The 23416-nt window shown below is 35.6% G+C and overlaps 1 protein-coding gene across 1 annotated transcript in view; it reads left to right on the forward strand.

The window, feature by feature from the left end:
* LRIG2 (leucine rich repeats and immunoglobulin like domains 2) overlaps positions 1-23018 on the forward strand; it is a 28647-nt gene extending 5629 nt beyond the window's left edge. Inside the window, exons 7-16 of the mRNA XM_070941575.1 lie at positions 5311-5391; positions 7338-7409; positions 7544-7612; positions 8964-9127; positions 10411-10731; positions 12733-13014; positions 13454-13903; positions 14464-14613; positions 16027-16311; positions 18765-23018. Of these exons, the coding sequence (XP_070797676.1) occupies positions 5311-5391; positions 7338-7409; positions 7544-7612; positions 8964-9127; positions 10411-10731; positions 12733-13014; positions 13454-13903; positions 14464-14613; positions 16027-16311; positions 18765-18994 (2104 nt within the window). The 3' untranslated portion in view covers positions 18995-23018. The remainder of the gene's footprint in view (positions 1-5310; positions 5392-7337; positions 7410-7543; positions 7613-8963; positions 9128-10410; positions 10732-12732; positions 13015-13453; positions 13904-14463; positions 14614-16026; positions 16312-18764) is intronic.
* Positions 23019-23416: the final 398 nt, after the last annotated feature.

Below are 23416 nucleotides of genomic sequence, written 5' to 3' on the forward strand. Positions count from 1 at the left end.
CCCTAAAAGCAGGTATATACAAAAAAGTATGTAGGCTATTGCTATAATGCATTGTAAGCCTCCCTGAGTCTACGGAGAAGGGCGGCATATAAATTGGACTAATAAATAAATAAATAATAAATTATCCCCAAAAACCCGTTACTTAAATCTTAAATCCTATCCAGTTAACAATTCATTTTTCTCTTTCATTTGCTTAGATGGATATTTTGACAATATAAATCATACAATTATATTAGACAAATTAAACATTCGTTAATTATTTAATTATTATTAAACCTAACATGCATTTTATCTTAACTATCACTCTCAACATGCACCTCCTTGTTTTGATTATCCCACCTCTTTTTATTATCTTTGATGTTAAACCAATCATTTCTATTTCTTGACTGTTGATCACAGCATAATCCTTTGTTTTAGCTATTAAATATAGCATATTTTTATTTTTTGGCCGTTATCCAGCATGCCCCTGTTTGGTTGTTAAACACAGCGTATTAGTTTTGGTTTTTGGCCGTTACACGGCATCTTCAGGTTTGTTTGTTGAACACATATGTTGAACATAGCATATTAGTTTTGTTTTTTGGCCGTTACACGGCATCTTCAGGTTTGTTTGGCTGTTGAACACAGCATCTCTATTTTTGTTTTTTGGCCGTTAACACGGCATATTAAGTTTCATTTTGGCTGATACCCAGCATGACTGTTTGGCTGTTCTATACAGCATATTATAACTTTTTGGCTGTTAAATACAGCATGTTCATAGTTGGTTTAACAATCTCTACTTAAACCTTTCTTTGTTGTTTCCCTCCATCTATGCATTGCTTTTCGTTTAGTCATATTTTTCTTTATCTTTTTTCATAGCAATCATAACATTTTAACCTTGAGACATGGTTCTTGCTTAAAACATATTTTTAAGTATATTTTTAAATTCCTTTTAACATTTTCAATTAATCATATCCACCCTTATTCTTTATCTTGACATTTTACCATTAAAACATAGTCCTTGCATTAAACATATCTTTACATGTATTAATTAGTTTCATTTAACAATCTTAATTTCTATAAAAGCCCCTCTTTAATTTATTACAATCATCTTTACTTTATTTTATTTTTAATCACATTATTTTCATTTACTCGTTAATCATATTCACCCTTATTCTTTATCTTGACATTTTACCATTAAAACATAGTTCTTGCATTAAATATATCTTTATATGTATTAATTAGTTTCATTTAACAATCTTAATTTCTATAAAAGCCTCCCTTTAATTTATTACAATCATCTTTACTTTATTTTATTTTTAATCACATTATCTTCATTTCCTCGTCTGCAAACATAAATTTCTTTTCATTTTCCAAGTTTTAATTTTATTCTCATAAATCCAATTAGATCTCTTTTCATATTTTTATTCCGAATATAATGTATCAAATCTCTTTTTTGGGGGGCTGCGCTAAATCCTTCTTCTATTCCTACGCCAACATTCAAGTTATTATTTGTTCAACTGTAGGAGTTCCATTGTAAATTCCTTTTCTTTTCACCCAAGTCCAGCTGCTTGCAGTCAGGAAAGAAAAATCCTCCTCCACAGTTCAGCAATTTTTTTTTTCTGTAGAGCTCAAAGTTCTCATAACAAAGGGAGGTTACAAAGTTCCTCTTTGTGCCAGATGGTGTCTCTCTATAATTCACATTTCCCAGTAGTCATGCTCCATTTTATTTCTTATTATATAACCATCGACTTTATTTTCTTCTTTTGGTTAAAAAAGTATCAAATCTTCTCTTCTCCCCCCCCCCCTTAGTCCAATTCAGATTTTAAAGTGTTTAGTCTTTTTACCAAATTTCTAAATTAAGTCTCTTAATCCTTGTTCCAAAATTAGTTGTTTCTCGGGTCTTTGTTCTTTAAAGTTGCAGTTTAAAAAAAAATTTCAAAGCCCCTTTGTTACTTAGCTGCTGTTTTAGGCTAGGGGTCTTCTAGTTACTGATATAGCTCCAAACATTGTTACAAGCCGGGTGTTGTCACTCACCCGGCTTCAAAAGGTTCCGTTTTACTTCGCTTTCCTCCAGCACTTTTCTTGCCCGGTTGTCCCAGCTTCGTGGCAGCCGACATGGCTGCCGCCCCCCGCTGCCGACTCACAGAGGGTTCCCTCTGACCTCCGAGGAACTTGCCTGTTCCTCTCAGTCTTCTGAGGCGCCCTTCTTCCCCCGTCCCTGCAGGACAGGTTCGGTCCGCAGACCCATCAGCAGCGGTTCGGCAGCCGAGTTTTTTGGGGACTCATCAGAGCCCGCTATTTCCCCGACTGTCTTGCCGTGACGTCAACCGGAAATTCCAAAACTTAAGCACTCTTATCAGAGGGTTATGGTATTAAGAACACAAAGGAGATGTGGGTCCACTTTCTGACGATTGGCCTTAGATTATTTATATGCATTTCAAAAGGTAAAATGTGACAGGTTTATTATATCAAAGAGCTGGGCAGTATTGCTCAGGTTTATTATTTTCAGCACTTCTAGGTGCTTTTTTTAAAGGATTCAGCATTTATATGGATCTTGTGTATAAAGTAATATTGAGTAATTCTTGTGGAGTCATTGATAGATGCTACTTTACCTAACCATCTGTCTTCATGAAGAACTCCTAAGCAAGCCTTTTTTTTTTCAGGCCGAGTTCTTTCTGTGCTAGGATAGAAGGCTGGAGTAGATACCAATATATAATAGTGCACAAACCTAGCATCTGAACGTATGCAGAATACTTTTCCCTTTCAGTCCAGCGAAGAGCAACCTGTCCTTCATAAAGATCAGTGGAGAAAGGTTGATTGTGAAAATGGTATTATCCCTCAGGAATTTCCGGCATTTCTCTTTCTGGAAATTAAGCATTACTCATTTCCCTTGTATTGTAGCATACAAGCATCAGTTTTCAAAAGGATAGGAGACACAGTCTTTCAAATTTTTCCACTGAAATCTGCTCAAGGCTTTTTGTCTTTTCTGCAACATTAATCCACATACCCCCAGTTATTTTCGTTGAATGGCTCTTTATTGCTTCTTTTCTTTCTGGTGCAAAAACAGCACAGTCAATTTTAAGTGGTTCCGAGAGATGAAAAAAGCCTCCAGAGATGTGTAAAATGTTTGAAATTCTTCTGAATATATAAAACACAAAGAACATGGTTAACCTTCATATTATTATCCTTGGAAACATTTTAAAAGAAGTACTTGGAAAGAGTATATTCTTAGGTATAAGATGGAAACTGCATAACAAAGTATAAATGAGACTGAGTTGGGGGTAACAGGTTTTCTCAGGGAGAATAACTAAAATATAGCATGAGAAACTAGAAAGCAAGGGAGCTGGCTGTCACTCCCAGCTATCATTAAGTATTATTGGGGAAGAAAAGAGAATAATCTGTTGCCCAAATAGTTAACAGCCTTCAGAAAACTTGCATAATCAGTTACACTGTTTTAAATTCAATGCAGCCTTTTAAAGGGATTAGTTAAAGCTAATATTTTAAACTTGGAGTAGCATAAAACAAAAGAACAGCAGATTAATTAGTGAATTTTGCTGGAATCTTGAGACACATCAAGCTGCTGACAGGCTAGTTTTTTGGTTCAGGGTCATTGGATGTTTACAGACAATGGTCTGAGAGTGATTAACAGGGCTCCAAGTATTTGTGCCTAACTGGGCATGAAATGTAAATGCCTATTGGCCCACCCAGTAAGGGCCTACTCAAAAGAACTTGTTCTAGTTATGCATGATATCGGAATGTGTCAACTTCAACAGCTGGAAAAGTTGTCCTTTAATAGATCTTTTCCTGTGTCAGTGGCTTTGCAGTGTAAACTGCAAAGCCCTGATTTCAGGCTGGAATATAGAATATGTGTTGCATAATTATAAATCAAAATGCAGCATAGCATTTATTTTGCTATATAAGCTTTCTGTTAAGTTATAACGGGTAGAGGAGTTATTTACTGTGAAACTGCTTTTATTAAGGAATTGGTTATCCATTTATATATGGTTAACAAATTAATTCCTGAAAATAGTAAACATCTTAAATATTCTCTCATTTTGCATGAGTACAACATCAGGGAGGTTATTTTGATGGTGCAAAATGTTGGAATATTATACAGGTAGTCTTTGACTTCAAACAGTTCTCTTAGTGACTATTTGATTACTATGGCATTGAAAAAAGTGACTTATGACCATTTTTCACACTTATGACTGTTGCAGCATCCCCATGGTCATATGATTTACATTCAGATGCTTGTCAGCTGACTCACATTTATGACAGTTGCTGTGTCATGGGGTCATGATCACCTTTTGACAAGCAAAGTCAGTGGGATAACTAGATTCACTTAACAGTGTTACTAATTTACTCAACAAATGTGGCAAGAAAAGTCGTAAAATGGGACAAAACTCACTTAAAAGTTTCTCACTTAGCAACATAAATCTTGGGCTCAGTTGTGGTCGTAAGTTGAGGACTACCTGTACCAAATGACAGAAATAGTGTATTTTTAAAAATTGTGTTGAATTTTTTTTGTGCATTGTCATTGATAAACTATTGACTAAATTTCTGAATTCACTAAACTGAGAGGAAAGTGAAAGTTGTTATAAATTTATGACTGGTCCTTAGCACTATGAAGATTATTATATTTCAGCTAAGCATCCTCTTTTCCTCTTAGGAGTTCACTGGTTTTAACAACTTTCTGTTCTATCCTTTAGAAGGATGTAGAGCACAAAGGGATAAATGGAAGTCTCATTGGCATATAATAGAATTTGGGAATAAAACCACTCACATGTCTCTCTGAAAATCTGTTTTTTTCTGGCTAGCAATTCTTCACTCAACCTGTATCTCATCTCTTACTTTGCTAATGTTATAAGCTTCTTGCTTCATTAACATAAAATCATTTACAACAATGGTACAACATTAATTCAGTTGAAGAGGCTCACCAGTTGGTGGTAAATGACATAGTAAAGCCATTAAAGACTAATAGATACTGTTCAGCTGGAGTAACAGTGCTGTCTGGCTTTAGCTCTAGTGATTTTCCATAATTCCACTTTCCCATTGGGGCTATGTTCATGTATTAGTTCTTCCAGTCATATTTTTTTAACCAAATTATATCTCATGAGACCAGCATTTATACTAACCAGAAATGTGAACATCCATATGAGGATTTTTTTTTATTGTAAAACCGAATCTTAAAAATGGCAAAACCTGAAAGGGAGAGGAGTAATTGGGGTTAGAAGAATGTGTTTTGTTTTGTTTTGTTTTGTTTTGCTTTGCTTTGCTTTGCTTTCCTTTGCTTGTCAAATATTTATTTGGAATATTTATTTATATTTTTAGAGATCTACGGAATAATGAGATCTCCTGGGCCATAGAAGATGCAAATGAAGCATTTACAGGTCTTGAGAGACTTAATAAACTGTAAGTTTTAAAAGTTGTAGAATTGATTGATTTAAAAGTGAAACCTTCAAAGTATGGGACAGTTTGTTTTACTGATATTTTTAGAAACCTTCACATCATTTAAAATTTAGATCTGATACTAGAGTATTAAAAAAAAATAGTTGAGCATGTCAGGTTTTATGAATGTGATATAAAAAGATTCTCAATTCAGTTTATTAAAAATACTATCCTAAAAATTTATGCCTTCAAGAAGACAGGGCTTTATTTGTAACATATGGATAGACAATATCAGGAAGTATTGCAGGCCCAATTGGCAAAAGAAAGCTTAGGACCAAATTGTTGCAAACATTTGGAAGGAGACCTTCATCCTCCAATGTCTAAAATGAATGATGATGACATCGCAAAAATGTGATTGTAAACCCCAGTTTAGCTTGGCATACTGTCTGGACATAGTTATGGTTTATTGAGTAAATCATAGGTAAATACGTCCATTCCAGTCAATAAGTTAAAGTATAATTTGTTTTGGGAACTTTTCTTAAAAATCCAGAGTGCTGCTAGAAGCAGTATTACAAGCAAGGGAAGGAAACATTATATGTTGGATCAGATTCTGATCCAACAGTTGGTTCCAGATTTGTCCTGTTTAAATATTCTGCTATGGATTAGAGAAGTGTATCTCATGTGCTGACTGGGGAATTCTGGGAATTGAAGCCCATAGAGTTGCCAAGGGTGAGAAGCACTGGGTTAGAGGGTAGGGCAAACTAATACATTCAAAAAGTAGTAAGTCAGAAATAAAAATTAATCATATCTTCCATGGACACATTATACTAAATAGTTGCATTTGGTAAAATAACTACAAACCATAATATGTTTTTATGTTAACCATGTTTATTGCTATAAAATTGTTTTGTTTACTGTATCCATTCATATATAATAAGATAGAAAAAGTAGATTACATTATGGTTTAGCACTACATGAAAGTTAACTTGGAAAAGCTATAGAGGTCTGCCCAAGGAAATTTACAGCAAGACTGCATGTTTTTTTTTTTTTAAATAAAACTTTTGTAGCCATATGTATACCGATTCTTCTTCTTTTGACCCTCACATTATAAAGGAAAAGAGTTTTAGTGTGGCTTCATTGATAGATGAGAATCAATTATAAGTCATATTATATAGTTGCTATCTAGTTAGAATATATTTTGGAGAGGAGTTTCTTGTTGGGATTTGTTGCTTTATTAAGTTTTTCTTAAAATGAGCCATATACCTTATATGCAATCACAAAAGAGCAATATCTGCTCTGAGTCACATGCAGAGTGAGATTCCCCTCCCTCCATCGTCTAAATTAAAAAAAAGAAATATTTTGGTTCTTTTACAACAAAGGCAGAAACTGATGCCAAGTTAGGAAAAGGAGAGAATGAATACTGTTCTCCTGAGTCTCCAATTAAAGGTTAGAATCTACAAGAAGCTAAAAAAAATGTGAGAACAAGTAGAGGACTTTAGCCTCAGTAATCACTTTGTCTCTAAGGAATACCTAACAAGTTGAAATAAAAACTGTTAAGAGTTTTAATCTTTATTTTTTTCTCTGTGTGGTATTTCATAAGACTTATTGTCTCTGTACAGGTTGGGTATTCTATGAAACCTTACGCTTACTATTCCTTTTTTTCTTTACTAACTTCTGAGATGAAATCTAATGTAATAGCACTCGCTCTTCTACATCCTGTCACAACTTGCAAATTGTAGCAGACTGGCGCCATCGTGTGGTCTGCTTAAAATGTTGCATGTGTTTTTGCAAATTATTTTTTTATTAAAATAAATTAGAATTCACATACTTTTCACTTTGTTTATTTTTTTGGTGATAATTGGTTATCTTAGTCATGTTGCTACAAAAGGCAGAGAACATAAGTTATTTTTTTTTACACCAATATTTGTCTTGCTTTAGTATAAATATTTTTGCTATTTTTTTTCCCAAAGGATTCTTCAGGGAAACCAAATTAAGTCAATTACAAAAAAAGCACTTTCTGATCTTCAGGCCCTTGAATATCTGTAAGTATATCTTATGCTGTGTTTTTTTTTTGGGGGGGGGGAACAATCTGTTTTTCTGTAGAATATATCCCAGTTTTAAAAATTCAAATCATGAAACAAATTTACTAATACATGGTTCTTGTTTAATTTTGTAGAGATCTGACCAACAATGCTATAGTATCTATTGAAGAAGGTGGTTTTTCCCAGCCTCTTCTTAAAGAATTGTAAGTATCTAATGTTGAAAAATGTTAATTAATTCAATATTAATAAATTAGTTGCACTGAAATGAACTTGTATTTGTAACACACTTTTTAATTGATATGGATTTTTTTTTCTGATTACAGCAATAATTTGGTTAGTTAAACTACTTTTGAATTATCTTCTCTATGACAAAGGGAATCCTTACTTCACAGGCAAAACTTTTCTTAAGTTAGGCAATATATTAAAAATACTGAAAAGTAAAATGCAGAATGCATTAAACATTTCAGATAACAGCTGTAATGACTATTGAAGAATAAAAACAGATCAAGATCAGCAGCATATAGACATCAAAGGATCCAATGTATTGTTTTACCAGCTATATACAAGGTTGTGTTTAAGAAAGAATATATATGGTATATATTCAGACTGTCTCTCTTTCATTATATTTTGTTGGATGATTTTTTTAAAGCCAAGACATAGTGCCTTGGTTCACATGATATGCTAAACCAAATGACATCATACTACATTTTAGTATTTCAAACCAGAGGTGGGTTTCAGCAGGTTCTGGCCAGTTGTGGAGAACCGGTAAATACTACCTCTGACTGGCCCCGCCCCCATCTATTCTCTGCCTCCCAAGTGCCAGCTGATCAAGAGGAATTGGGGATTTTGCAGTAACCTTCCCCTGGATTGGGGAGGGAATGGAGATTTTACAGTATCCTTCCCCTGTCACACCCACCAAGCCATGCCACGCCCACCAAGCCACACTCATAAAACCAGTAGTAAAAATTTTTGAAATCCATCACTGTTTCAAACCAGTGCTATCCTAAAGTGCATTACTAACTAATTCAGCTTAAAGGCTATAGTCAATATTCAGTCTTTACAAATTGCATTTGCAGAAAAATAAATATGGAATCACACTTTTTTGCTATGTATTGCTATTATGTTTACTTTAAAAAATCTGATATGAATATAGCTTTAATAAGATAGTTTACTTCCTTCACAAGATTTTCTTCACAGCCTCTTGAAATTAGTGCAGATTGTTTTATCTAGTTATTTATTTTTGTAATGATTTACTATTTCTAATAACATTGTAATCATAATTATGATTAAATATTGATTATATTTAGAAATACAATTCTCTCTCATTAGGTATTAGCTCTGTGCATGTGAGTTGGTTGATAGGAATGTAAAATATTGAAGGTGTTACATCTATGATACATTTTAGGAAAATGAAGCATATAATATTGAAATGTTAATTACAATTTTCAAATATTTTTAGTAGGAATAAGCAAGGAAAAGAATCATGCCCTGTAACTGTAAGCAAGCTGTTATTTCTTTACCTTACAGCATTTTCCTTGCACCTTATGTTTTCAGGTTGTTGAACACTAGCAGCTTATTATGTGATTGCCAGTTGAAATGGCTCCCACACTGGCTTTTCCACAGCCATTTGCAGGACACTGTCAATGTCGTTTGTGCTCATCCTGAATGGCTAGCTGGAAGGAGCATTCTCAGTGTGAACACTGAAGACTTTGTTTGTGGTTTGTGTCTTCTTACCTTTTTTAAAAATAAAATAATGTCATCTTATGATAAACCTACTGATAATTTCTGTCCTGAAAAATGGTTGCATGTATGAATTAGGAAGAAAAATATGACCTCACTAACTTACCCATCTGGCTTATGTGAATTGTCATGATTTTTCACGTATATGTTAAGCACATATATGACTAGCCCAAATGTTGGCTCAGAAACCCTAGACTCAGATTTCAGAAGTTGTCTGGAACATTTTTTTCTAGTTTGTTCAGTAAACAAACTTCACCAGAGCCAGATCGTCAAATAAGTCAACCTGGATGTTAAGGGAAAGCTTAAATGATAGAGAAAAATGATAAGTACAATGGCCTTAATACTTCGGCATTCTCTTTCTTTTCAAAGCAATATTATTAATATTTTTTAGGAGTAACTTCCATTGGTTTATGAATCATGCCTGGCCTTGCATGGGATATTAAGGTCTCTAAAAGTCAACTTGACAGGGTGAAATAGAGATTCTAAGGCAATGTTTTTCAAACATGGCAACAAGAAGTGTGAACTTTGATTCCCAGAATAACAGAATATCATAAAATTGCCAAGATTGAAAAACATTTTTCTAATGGATGAAATGAATATTTTAAAAATCTGCAGGACTTAAGCATTTAAACGTGCCCAATTTCTTGTTCCCACTAATTGTGAGGAAGCTCCGGGAGCTACGGAAGACTCTTAATGGGCTACGTGCAACTTTTTGGCTAAAGTTTTTATGGCAAGTTTTATATTACATTAGCAATATACAGTATAGTGTTAGCTTTGAAGATGGGCACTTTGCAGCAGCCAACCCCTTGTCTCCATGTTTGTTCCTTCTAACAGCTTTTAAATAGTTGTCTACATATTTTCCTTGCCAATGGAAAATAAGCGTATGTTATATTGCCAAGGACAATATGGATTTTTCAAAATAGATTATTCAGATTCTTAATGAAGAAAATCTGGAGCAGTAAAAAAGATACAGATTAGTGCCGCAAGATGTTTCCTTGCCAAATATGGACTAAAAAGTGTTTTTAAACCCTTTGAGCATATGATGAGAAATGAGAGACCTTCTGAAAATGCCTGGGTTGTCTTATAATGTAACTCTTGCTATCATTGTAGTGTAACAATGATATGTTTCACATATCCATCTGGTTTCAAAGCTTCATGCCCACTACTCACTTCTGACGAATTACATTAAAATATATATCAGTATTTACTGCATTTCCCTTTTGAAAAGGACATGTAGCTAATTTTTATTTGTTTTTCGTAGATGACTTTCCCAAGCCACAGATTAGAACACATCCTGAGACTACAGTTGCACTTAGAGGAATCAATGTGACCCTCACTTGCAAGGCCGTGAGCAGCAGTGATTTACCTATATCTGCTGCCTGGAGAAAGGACAGTGAAATATTATATGATGCAGATATAGAAAATTATGTCAGGTACCAACAACAAGATGGTGAAATCCTGGAATATACTTCTATCCTGCATGTTTTCAATGTGAACTTTACTGATGAAGGAAAATACCAGTGTATCATCTTCAATCACTTTGGGTCCAATTATTCCAACAAGGCCAAGTTGACTATCAATGGTATGCAGAAGTGTGGCTTTTGTTTTGCTTTGTTTTAAGAAGAAAAAAAAATTAATGATGTGAAATTGAAATTAATCTGTATAAAAGAGGGATTGAGGGCCTTTATCTTTCATGTAATTCCAATAGTCCATTGCAAGTAAGCAATTTAGATCTCTGGCAAAAATGATCTCGCTTTTCCCAGGTAGTGCTGTGTGGGGAGAAGAGACATCTAAGAGAAATAAATATGTGTTTACATATCCTTTGACTATAGTTTCACTGGTATGTGATACAACCCCAACAGTTCACTTCCGTGGTCTCATCAGGAAAAAAAAAAGATTTGCAGAGTTTGTTTAGCTTCCAAATGTGTGCCAACAGTCTTTCCCTTTTCAGTTCCTCCCTAAAATAGTAGTTAAAAAAAATTAGCTGGTGCTGAAAAGTTATGAAAGACTTCTTACATAGAGATTAGGCAAAAGGACCATTTTCTTCATATTTTTTTTTAAAAAGAGGAAAACAAAAATCAATATAAATACTAAGGATTTTTAACTGTGGTTTAGGGGAAAAGCCATAACAGATAAGTTTGCATAACATACAAAGTCCAAAACAAATAAGCCATGTTACAGTTTAACCTGTGTTAACTAAATTAGACAACAGCCAGCTTGCTTCTTGGCTCAATGTTCCCGTGAAGACCAAACTGAGCAAGAGGAAGAGGCAGCCACAGCAGTTCCATGGGTGGAGATGGCTGGGGCAACTGCAGCAACAACAGCTTTTGTGTTTTTCTGTAGCTTCTTGTCTGATATATTTACTGTATTAGAGTCAGGAGAGCTGTAACTTGAGGAATTAGTGGTAGCAGCAGCATTAGAAAGAGATTGTGGAAGAAAGAGTGAGAGCAGCAGTCTCTGCTTTGTGCAGAAGAGTCTTCCAGGTGCAATTGCTGGAGGAGGAGTAGAGTGGTGCCAACAAGTAACACGGTAACAACCACAGTGGTAACAGGAATTATGCAAGCAGCATGGATAATGTCAAGGCATGCCTGGAATGATGAGATTTAGTACATTAAGAAATACATGTTTTCCATATAACTTACTTCTTGGCTGGTTCAGTCCAATTTCTGTGAATTGGCTTTTTTATTTTAAAATTTCCTCCCATCTGGAGATAGAATACACCCAGTTTCCCTGCAATGCCAGCATTCAGGTACCCAAATACTTTTGGACAGTCATTCACCTGATGTAAAGGATGAGGCCATATAGAAAACATTTGTCCTTTAATTCTTAATGTACTAAATCGCATCATTCCAGTAAGGTTGTCCAGATTGAGGATGTGTTATTGTGTTTACTGTAATGAAATTACAGAGTGGCGTAGGAGGCTAATGCCTCCTAAGGCAGCATTTAACATCCAGCTGCCTGCAATTTCTGCGAGTTGAATTCTTACCAGGCTCAAGGTCGACTCAGCCTTCCATCCTTTCTAAGGTGGGTAAATTGAGGACCCAGTTTGTGGGGGCAATAAGCTGACTTTGTATAAATAAACAAAAGTATGAAGGCTATTGCTTAACGCATTGTAAGCCGCCCTGAGTCTCCGGAGAAGGGCGGCATATAAATCAAAATTTAAAAAAAAAAAATTACTTACTTTCTTAACCTTGAAGGATGAAAAGATTTTTAAAAAGTGAAGACAACATGGGTTGTTCCAGAGAAACTGAAAATCATTTTACTTTTTTGTTTGCCCCTCCAAATCATTATTAAACCTTGGGAGTAAATTAGATCTTGAAACAAGGCCAGATTGATTAATCCTAGTTTGTGATGGTTGTGGGCTTGCTTTTGTTTTTTAGTGGACAAACAACTATCTTTTGAGTCAGAAACTCGAGGATAATTTTTATTTTTTCTCTCCTAAAATCCAGATAGTTTCCCAAATATTTGGTATAAATCTAAGTTTAAAAAAATGTTTAAAACTTTTAACAAGGGGAGATTTGTGGATTCTGTATTTTCTGTATAAGGAAAATTCCCATATTAATTCTATTGCATTTTCATTCAGAGCTGCCTTCTTTTGTGAAAACTCCCATGGATTTGACAGTACGTACTAGAGCCATGGCTAAATTGGAATGTGCTGCAGAAGGCCATCCACCACCCCAGATATCCTGGCAAAAAGATGGCGGCACAGATTTCCCTGCAGCTCGTGAAAGGCGCATGCACGTGATGCCCGAAGATGATGTCTTCTTCATAGTAAATGTGAAAATTGAAGATATGGGGATTTATAGTTGTATGGCACAAAATGTGGCTGGCAGTATATCAGCAAATGTAACATTGACTGTGTTAGGTAAGCAGACTTGAAGCTACATGAGTCATTTTCATACTTGGATATATTTCAGGTGGTTTGTCTCTACAGGTATAAGCTCAGAAGCTGTTTTCCCTCTGAGAAAGTTAAAATCAGTTATTGTGTGTTAGGTCTTGGGCACTTTTGGAAGAGAGGAATGTTAGGATTGATGGTTAACCGTCATGACAGCTTTATATAAAATTATTAAAAAATAATACCGACGTAGTGCGGTATCAGAAAATGCTGACCTTAGGTTTAAGCAGTGAAAAACAATACTGTTAATTTGGTTTGAATTTAAATGTGATCTAATCCCAAAATCAAATTGAACATCTCCAAATATTTATGGAAATATTTTCCCCATGAATCCCTGGTGTGAAGATATTTTGATGCCATTTAGTCTGTGTGTTTGCACATATTTTAAGTATCATGTTTGTTTTTCCAGAAACACCTTCATTTGTTAGGCCTCTGGAAGACAGGACTGTAGCTCAAGGTGAAACAGCAGTTCTGCAATGCATTGCTAGTGGCAGCCCTGCCCCTCGCCTAAACTGGACCAAAGATGATGGCCCTCTGACAGTGACAGAACGGCATTTCTTTGCGGCTGCCAATCAACTGCTCATCATAGTAGATGCGGGATTAGAGGATGCTGGAAAATATACTTGCATTATGTCTAATACACTTGGGACAGTGCGTGGCCATATTTATCTATATGTCTTATCCTCACCCAACTGTGACTCCTCCCAAAGTGGCATTGGAATTGGAGACGATGGCTGGACGACAGTTGGGATTGTGATCATTGTTGTGGTCTGCTGTGTCGTAGGCACCTCTCTCGTTTGGGTTATTGTTATCTATCACATGAGAAGAAAAAGTGAAGATTATAGCATCACTAACACAGGTGGGAAAACTGAAAATTTAATCTTATTCATTTCATAGTTAGCATGACAATTGGTAAAAGGAATTGAGTTATTCCATCTAAAGTGGCTCAGTAGACATCTGTTGGCATATCCAGAAATACCTTTTTCATGAACTATCAAATGTCTGTCAGAGAGGTAATGCTAGAGCCTTTCATTATCATATGTACAGCCTCTAGGAGGGATTATATATAAAGTTAAAATATTGAAAATTAAGAAAGCTATAAATAAATATGCACAAATTTGTCCCTGTTGTTTGTGATAAGCTTGCAGTGTTTGAGTTTATTGCATAGCATTTTTCAAAAATTACATTATGTCATATCTTCAGAAAAAATAGTGTTATAGTGTGGAATTAAGTATGAAAACTATTAATTTTTTATAGTTTAATAAATGGAAGTAAATTAGCATTAGAAAAAAAATAAATGAAAATGCTTTCAAGAAATTTTATTCTTCTAGCCATAATAATAGATACCTAGTTGCTAGATAGTCTAATGCCATATTGAAAATATAATGGTTAACTATTGGATTTTTCCCCCTTTTTCAGAAGAGGTAAATTTGCCTCCTGATATTCCTAGCTACTTATCTTCTCAAGGGACTCTGTCAGAGCCACAGGAAGGCTACAGTAATTCTGAGGCAGGAAGCAATCAGCAACTTATGCCTCCCTCCAGTAGTTACCTACACAAAGGCCCAGATGGTAAGTCCTATGTGTCTTATTCTTAAGCAAAAATTAGATTATTTTCCACAGCCAATTTACTGTGACCCACCAAATGCTTGATTGTTGAAATTTTTCAAAGAATGTGAACTGAGTTACAATTGATCAAAGCAAGATTAAATACATAATTAATCTCTTATGTAGCACATACTATAAGTAGTCCTTGACTACCTATAGTTAAATGAATTTTGCCCCATTTTGTGACCTTGCTTACCACAGTTGTTAACTGACTCACTGCAGTTAAGATACTAAGACGGTTGTTAAGTGAATCTGGCTTCTCCATTGACTTTGCTTGTAAGAAAGTTGCAAAAGGGAATCACATGATCCCGGGACACTGCAGTTATCATAAATATGAATCAGTTGCCAAGCATTCAAATTTTGATCACATGACCATGGGGATGCTGCAACGTTTATAAAACGTGTGAAAAACGGTATCTTTTTTCAGTGCTGTTGTAACTTCAAATAGTCACTAAATGAATGGATGTTAGTTGAGGGCTACTTCTGAGTTTGCAACACGGGTAGGCGAACCCATTGGGTGTCAGGTGTGAAAATGTTTTCTTTATTGATGCACTCCTTTCATCAACTTAGATATCATTTGCTCTACCCTCCACAATCATTTCGTCATCGCTGCAGGATTAATGACAGAACGAAGCTTTTAAAAAATGAGTCCATTGGTTGGGGTTTTTTTCTTTGTATATGCACTTTCTTTTTTAAAAAAAAATACTGTCATAGAAATGATTTAAAATCAGGAACCTAGGATTGTTTGGTGAAAAAGAAGGCTAGAGGGAGAAGAGGCAGAGAAGGGAAAATTGCATTTGTATGAACAAGTCCAGCAAAGAAGCAAGCAAACCCAGAACCAATTCCTTACAGTCACGAAATGGGAGAGAGTAGGTAGAGAAACAATTCCTTCTCTCCCCTCTTATTTCCAAGTTGTGCCTTCCAGTTTTCTTGGACTAACATCCAATCCTACTTTTAACTAATTGAAGCTCTCCTAATAGCACCTATAAAGCCAAGTGCTGGGAGAAAGCATCTCTTAAGCCTGAGGGCAAGACCTGGAATAAATTGACAAGGGCTTACTAGTTCCCCCTTTTAATTCAGATGACAGAGAGAATGCTGGAATTGGGTTCTCCTCCCTCCCCAACCCTCCTGCTGTTAGACTCGTTAAATGCTCATTATGAGCAAGCCGCTCCTGCACCGAGCAGGGGTTGAATTATTGGACTAAATTACATCTGAAGTCCCTTCCAAATGTATGATTCTATTTCTTCTGGCTTTTGTTTGCAAAACTCCATATCCTCAAAGGTTTTCCCATAGATAGTAAAGTGTTTGTCACTTGTTTTCCTAGTGGAAGCGATCATGCCAGAGTTTTCCAACTTGTCATTGTTATTTTTTCATTAGGTGGCACAGAGCCATTGGTGATCTGCTCAGATTGTTACGACAATGCCAATATCTATTCCCGAAACAGGGAGTACTGTCCTTATACATACAACACTGAAGATGATCCACTGGATCAATCACTGTCCAGCCTAATGGTACAGATGTCTAAAGAGCCCTATCCTGGATGCCCTCAGCATGAAACCACAACTATTAATAGCCTTTCAGATGGCCAAGATAGGGCTGTGTTTGTTAGCACTCAAGACAGGCTACATGAGAGGAAACCATGTTCTCAGTCCTGTGGCAGTGGTAAGTGCCCCCCGCCCTGCTTTTTTTGGTTGAAATTTAAATGATTTCATTTTCACCTGAATAATGAATTGGCTCTTGCAAAATACTTAATAGCTACATTGCAAAATACACACTGTGAATCTGCCTTTATCAGAATTTTGTTTTTTATTTATTTTTATCTCCCCTTTATTATTTTTATAAATAATTCAAGGCATTGAACATATCTAGTACTCCCTCCCTCTTCTTGCTACAAGAAAGCTGTGAGATGGGTTTAGTTAAGGGAGTTATTGGCCTGAAATCACCCAACTGGTTTTCATGCTTAAGGTGGAACTCGAATTCATGGTCTCCCAATTCCTAGCTTGTTGCCTTAACCACTAGATCTAAGTGGCTCTCAGATTGTACTCTTATTGTTGATCTCCAATCTCCAAGATCCATTATTCAAAATATATCTACATGTAATTTATTTATGAAGCCAAAAGTATAAGTTATTTAAACATTGTCTTTCATATTTCCATAAGTATATTTTTATTTATTTATTTATTTCCTGTATAAAAAGAAACAAAAAAGATACAAAAAGAAAACAATGAAAAAGGTAAAAACATAATATATGTATCTATACAGAAGACAACTGCTTTTAAACGTAACATTTAACTATGACCATACGGAACAATATTAATTAGTTTTCCATTATCTCTCTAGAGAGCCAGTTCATAAGAAGTCAATGAATACATTTCATCAATCCAAGATTGTAAATCTAGGATGGTTCTATCCTGCCATTGTAAAAGAGTAAATATTTTTGGTTGTACCCCATAGTTGATAACTCCATTGTTCTACATATAATGTATTTGAAATAGTTGATATATAATTTAAAATCACTTAATAACCATCTTGTTATTTCCTAAAATCATATTAACAATGGATATTAAGCAAAATAGGAAAACATATGTGTCCTTTCCATAATTTTACTTTCCAACATAATGAAGTCAATGGCCATACCTTTTAAAACGTTTTCTGAAGTCAATAAACATGAAAATTTTGGGTTGTTTTCATGTTAAGCTCATAAAGCTTAAATAATTCATTTTTAAATCTGATATATTCCATTTTTTTGTCCGACTTTCTTGCAAATACCATTCATCCTTTAAAAAAAATACCAAATAGGGAAGTTAAAAGATATTTTAATTTAATATGTTGCTACTCCATAGTTTTAGACAACCTGAGATATTCTTTCAATATTTTTTATGCCTAGATCAATCAGAAATTAATATCATTAGCTCATCCCTACACACAGTCACCCATGCCCTCGTTACTTCTCGTCTGGATTACTGCAACGCTCTCTACATGGGGCTCCCCTTGAGGTGCACTCGGAGGCTCCAACTGGCGCAGAGTGCGGCCGCGCGGGTGGTGATGGGAGCGACATGGAGTTCCCATGTGACACCTCTCCTGCGCGAGCTGCACTGGCTCCCGGTGGTCTTCCGAGTGCGCTTCAAGGTTCTGGTTATCACCTTTAAAGCGCTCCATGGCTTAGGACCTGGTTATTTACGGGACCGCCTGCTACCACCAATAGCCTCCCACCGGCCAGTACGCTCCCATAGAGAGGGGCTCCTCCGGGTGCCGTCGGCCAAACAATGTCGGCTGTCGGCCCCTAGGGGGAGAGCCTTCTCTGTGGGGGCACCTACGATTTGGAACGAGCTCCCCCCGGAGATACGTAGGATCCCGGATCTGCGCACCTTCCGCCGCGCGCTTAAGACTTTTCTATTTTATCAAGCTGGCCTGGCCTAAATCTTCCCCCTTTTTAAATGTGGAAATTTTAAATTTTTAAATTTTAAATTCGTCTTTTTTATAGGGGTATGGGTAAGGCATTTTAAATTGGGGAGCCATTTTAGATTTAATTCTGTTTTAAACGTATTTTAATTGTTTATATTGTATGTTTTTTAACTTTGGCTGTGCACCGCCCCGAGTCCTTCGGGAGAGGGGGCGGTATAAAAATCTAATAAATAAATAAATAAATAAATAATTGAATCTGCCCCCTCCCAATTAAAAAAGATTAAGCTCCAGTTTTCAAACTGGGACTATCCCACAGTGTAAACTCACATGTGAATAAGAATGAGAATTACACAATACCTTCCAAATGTGCCTTGTAGCATTTATTGCAAGAAATAAAATAGAAATTTGACTAAAAAAGGTCTAGTAAAGTTACCTTAATAACACTGAAGCCAAGATTGTTCTATAAATATTGTTAGATAAATGTGCTTCTTAAGAAGTGTATTAATTTGGAATACACTTTGGTTAGCTTATGTTTTTGTAGATATATCTGAATATATAGCTTTTTATAAAATGTACAAAGTTATCCCTAAACATAGAAAAATAGTGAATATATGATTTCAATGTATTGTTATAGATGAAATTGGGGTTTGTTGAGAATCTTAGTGCTGAGGTTGTTTACAGATTCAAATTTCTAACTTTTCCTTCCACAGATCTTTTTCAACAGTCTTTATGGGGTATCAATAATGATCTGGGGTTGTTACACCCTCATTGTTCATCTCCATCTAAGACCCATGAGGTGCCAGAGGTTCTGCGAAATGAAGGCATCTCAGAGAAAGAGCCAGAGCAGATTATTCCTCCTAGGCTTCATCACAGATTACATCAATACAACTTTGATTTTAACAGGACTCAGGACGTGCAAGAACATCGTGAAGCTACATAAAAATGAAATAAGAAACATTAGCAGCTTGAAGCATTTGTTAGTATTTTTGCTACCTCATATTTTGACTCATGGCAAAAAAAGTTTCATGCTTCCAACAGAGGCTTTAATGGAACAGACCACTGACTACATGCTGGAGGGCAAACTCACTTCCTTCTGCTATTTTCCAATAAGTAGCATATATTAAAGCTTAGTCTTAAACAGATGGTGAAAAAAAGAAGATGCAACACAGTGGTGGAAGTGTGATTAAAAAGTGTCTGTTGTCTTGGAAACATTCCCAAGAATGGTTCACGTATGCTATCTTTCCTGCTGAAAAAAAAATAACTTTAAAAGAGCCACTTAGCAAGATTCCTTGGTATTCATCAATACGAAACTTTGCTTTGTTTTGTGTTTTTTTTATCCATCTGACAACTAGGGGAACTCAGTATGTCCAATCACAAACTCTATTTACTTTTTCTCTCTCTGAAGTATTCAGATGTAAATATATACACATAATATAAATATTTTGTATACACTAATAGAGATGAGAGACTGAAATGTAAGTTTTTTAAAAAAATTATGCCAAATATCACATCATTCTGACTTCTCTGACTTGTTTTCCCAGAAATCAGAAATTAATGTTTACTAAGAATGATGCAGATGGGATGGTTCATAATTAATTTTTTTTTGCACTCCATGATTGGAGTTATCAAATGATGTGCCATTAACTGGAGACTTTCATTCTTTGGTGGCACTTCCACTTTCTAGTTTTATGTATGGGCAGTAATTGATGAATGGAAAATTGTGTATAAGGATAATTTCTTGTGAATCACCCTTGGTTTTTAATACAGGAAAAGATATATATGATGTGAGCGATGGTTAAGTTGATGTATTATTGGATATCTGAACTATTTTAATGTGAAGTCATTTTTAAAATTTAATGGATGCTGAAATGATTTTACTTTTTTCAAGCTTAGAAAAGTTAAACTGATTACCTCTGTTCACACCCATAGCTGAGAAATTAAACAATGAGTGTGTAAGATGTGAAGAATTAAATGAGTTGAACATCAATGGTTAGTCAAAGAACAGTGTTTCTCAATCTTGGCAACTTTAAGATGAGTGAATTTCAACTCCCAGGATTCCCCAGCCAGCTATGCTGGCTTCCCCATATTCCCCAAAGCTGGCTGAGGAATTCTGGGAATTGAAGTCCAAGTTGCCAAGATTGAGAAATACTGTATAGAAGAAACCTTTGACACAACAGGACTGGGAGGAATTTGACACGTTTTGTACATCAAAATGAAATGTTATACAACACTATAATTGTAACAGTGGAACAGCTAGTAAAGGAAGATCATGTCAGAATAACAAAGGGTATAGACCCGTGATGGCGAACCTATGGCACGAGCCTCTCTGCGGGCACGCGAGCCATCATCCCAACTCAGCTCTGCTGTGCATGCGTGCGCGCCTCCTGCCGGCCAGCTGGCTTTTGGGTCTTTGCCGCGCATGCACGGGGCACAGGTGGGGGGGTCGCATGTGCATGTGCTTTGGGCACTCAGTGCTAAAAAGATTAGCCATCACTGGTATACCTCAATAGTCTACAGATTCCTTTTTATACTGAGATAATATTCTTGCTAATCTGCTATTCTTGAGATACTCTGCTTGCTAATTTTTCCTGCTATAATAATTCAGAGTTCTGGATTGCAGCTAAAAGACATCTCATAAACTCTGTATCAGCTATGGCAAATACTTGTATTTCAACAAAATGTAGGAAAAATAATAGCTATCAATATAATCCCATACATATTTATTCAGATTTAAGTCCCATTAAGTGCAGTAGGTTTACTCTCAAGTAAGTAATAGGATTGTAGTCTAATTTGCAAATTAGCCACAGTCTGGTTTTCATGCAGTATCTTTTTTCAGAGTTCAGTAAAAGATGTTTTGTAAACCATTTGAATGATTCTATAGTAAAATGTTGGCATGAAAAGTTATTGAGGCAAATATAGTTCATTTGTCTTCAAAATTGCTGCCTTCTAGAAAAAAACTGAAGGCTGAGCTTTTCCGGAGAGCTTTTGGTGTTTTGAGTTGTGGTGGCGCAATGGTTAGAATGCAGTTTTGCAGGCTACGTCTGCTGACTGCCAACTGTCAGCAGTTCATTTCTCACCGGCTCAAGGTTCAGTTAGCCTTCCATTCTTCCAAGATCAGTAAAATGAGGACCCATATTGTTGGGGGCAATATATTGACTCTGTAAACACCTTAGAAAAGGCTGTAAAGCACTATGAAGCAGTATACAAGTCTAAGTGCTATTGCTATTGCTATATTGCACTGGGTTTTATTTGCTTTATTTGTATGTTAGTTTATTGTTTAATAAATGAATCAATCAGTGACTATATCCCCATTAATGGAAATAATATGTACTAAGTTCATGAGTAATATTTAACTGGAAAAGGCCTCTTTTTACTAGCTGGAATTTTAGTGTTTTTGTTAAGACTCTTATTATATAAGGCCAGAATTTCTGGCTGGAAGCAGTAAAATTCCTGTGTAAAATTCCTTTGTAACTTAAGAATCCCAATGGGCTTGTCCCACTTACAAAAAGTAGCCAGCCAGGTAACTAAGCTATGAAAGAATGAACTCATTAAGTAGTGGTTGCTTGCTCTTTTGGTTTTTGTACCAGTGGAAAGTGCCAACTTACATATTGTTTATTTCTTCATAAAATCAGTGTCCCAAATCTTACAGGGATCTCTTGTCTGAGATCTGTAGCAGTGCTGAAAATACAAAAGTCAAGGCAGATTATTGTCAGCAAGTAGATAAAGCTCAGCTTTTTAGGGCACAAAATAATCATCTTCTTTTATCCAAGATGTTTGCTTCAAAGTACTGAACCACAAAAAAATTAGCTTTTGATTAATCTTGCTCGCAGCTACAATTTTCATGCTTGCTGCCTTATTGTCTGTAAGAACCATACCTGAACTTTAGCAGTAAAAAGGGAGACATTGAATGTACAGAATGGCCAGGAAGGTGATGAAATGCGTAAGCATTCTGTTAACCAGATAACAGAGGCACTTTATTATCATTTTAAGTGTTGAGTTTTAGAATTATGTAAGAGAAAGGTTCCAGTTAAAAACCCTTTAAAATATAGGTACACTGAGAGGGATAAGAGTCAGGCTGCACTAAAACCATGTTTTGTGTCTCGGAGAGGAAGCAAGAATTGTTTTTTGTAATCTGAATAAAAAGTTGATGGGTGCTAAAATAATTCAACAGAAAGTTATGCGTTAAAATTTCTTGTTGCTGGTTTTGCATCTTCTTCAGGGTGCACACCTACCAGATAGTTAAAGCATTTCTATTTTTACCTAATGTGAAGTTAGCACTTGAGATAATTTTCCTTCACTAAGTGATGAAAACAGGTTATGGGAAATTGAGACAGCTTGTGGAGAATCTGAGATGCCAAAGCTGGAAAAGTATGTAAGACCAGAACTTCATTTCATCTTTGTATATACAAGGACTCCCTGCATAACTTTATGTAAAACAATTCATACAGCTTTGGGGCTAGGAAGGATTCAGCAATCAGACTGGAAATCTGGAATGAATAAAGTATTGAGGATATTTATGAGCACAAGGATGTCTAAAAGTAAATTGTAGAGCAAAGAATTTAAACATTATATAGCTTCTCTTAAGCTATGTTTTGGGGAGATGACTTCTTAGCAAGCAAATACTTTTTCCAATGTTGAAAGCAAAATCTATGAGGAATTGTGTCTGGGATTAGAATTTAGGCAATTTTGAAACACTTCACTTTTGTGTGCTTTTTAAAAGGGTTTTTTTTTTTTTTTTTTTTTTTTTTTGCAGTTTGCAGGGAAGAAAATTACTGATACATGTTCCAATGCCAAAGTAATTATAGCTGTAAATATCCAGGGCAGTGCAAATCAATGTTTTCTTATAGCTGTTCTTTCCTTGTAACTATTTATATTTTCTCACGTAATCAGAATGTATATTTTGTACAGCATGTATAATATGTCTGTTGTAATATACTTTATCCAATAAAGGAATAAACAATTAACTTTTTTGGTTTGTCATGATCTAATTGTGAGGTGGGAAGTCTTCTGAACAATTGCATAGCCTGCATTACTTGTGCTCCATGTTTGAACATCTGGGCTTGTAAGTGGTTGCCTTGAACTTGTAGCATAACTAGAATTACCTAACAAAATGAAATTAAATGGTGAAAAAGTAAGGTTCTACATTTAGGCAAGAAAAACCAAATGCACAGATATAGTACAGGTAGTATCTGACTCAATTGTAGTAATTGTGAGAGGGGTCTTGGAGTCCCAGTGGACAATCACTTAAATATGAGCCAGCAGTGTGCTGCAGCTGCCAATGCAGTCCTAGGCTTCATTAATAGAGGCATAGCATCAAGCTCACATGAAGTTTTAATGCCAGTCTATATTGCCTTGGTAGGAC

This window comes from Pituophis catenifer, unplaced genomic scaffold, assembly GCF_029215685.1.
Source record: "Pituophis catenifer annectens isolate HBS135680 unplaced genomic scaffold, rPitCat1.0.hap2 SCAF_3, whole genome shotgun sequence".
Taxonomy (NCBI): Eukaryota; Metazoa; Chordata; class Lepidosauria; order Squamata; family Colubridae; genus Pituophis; species Pituophis catenifer.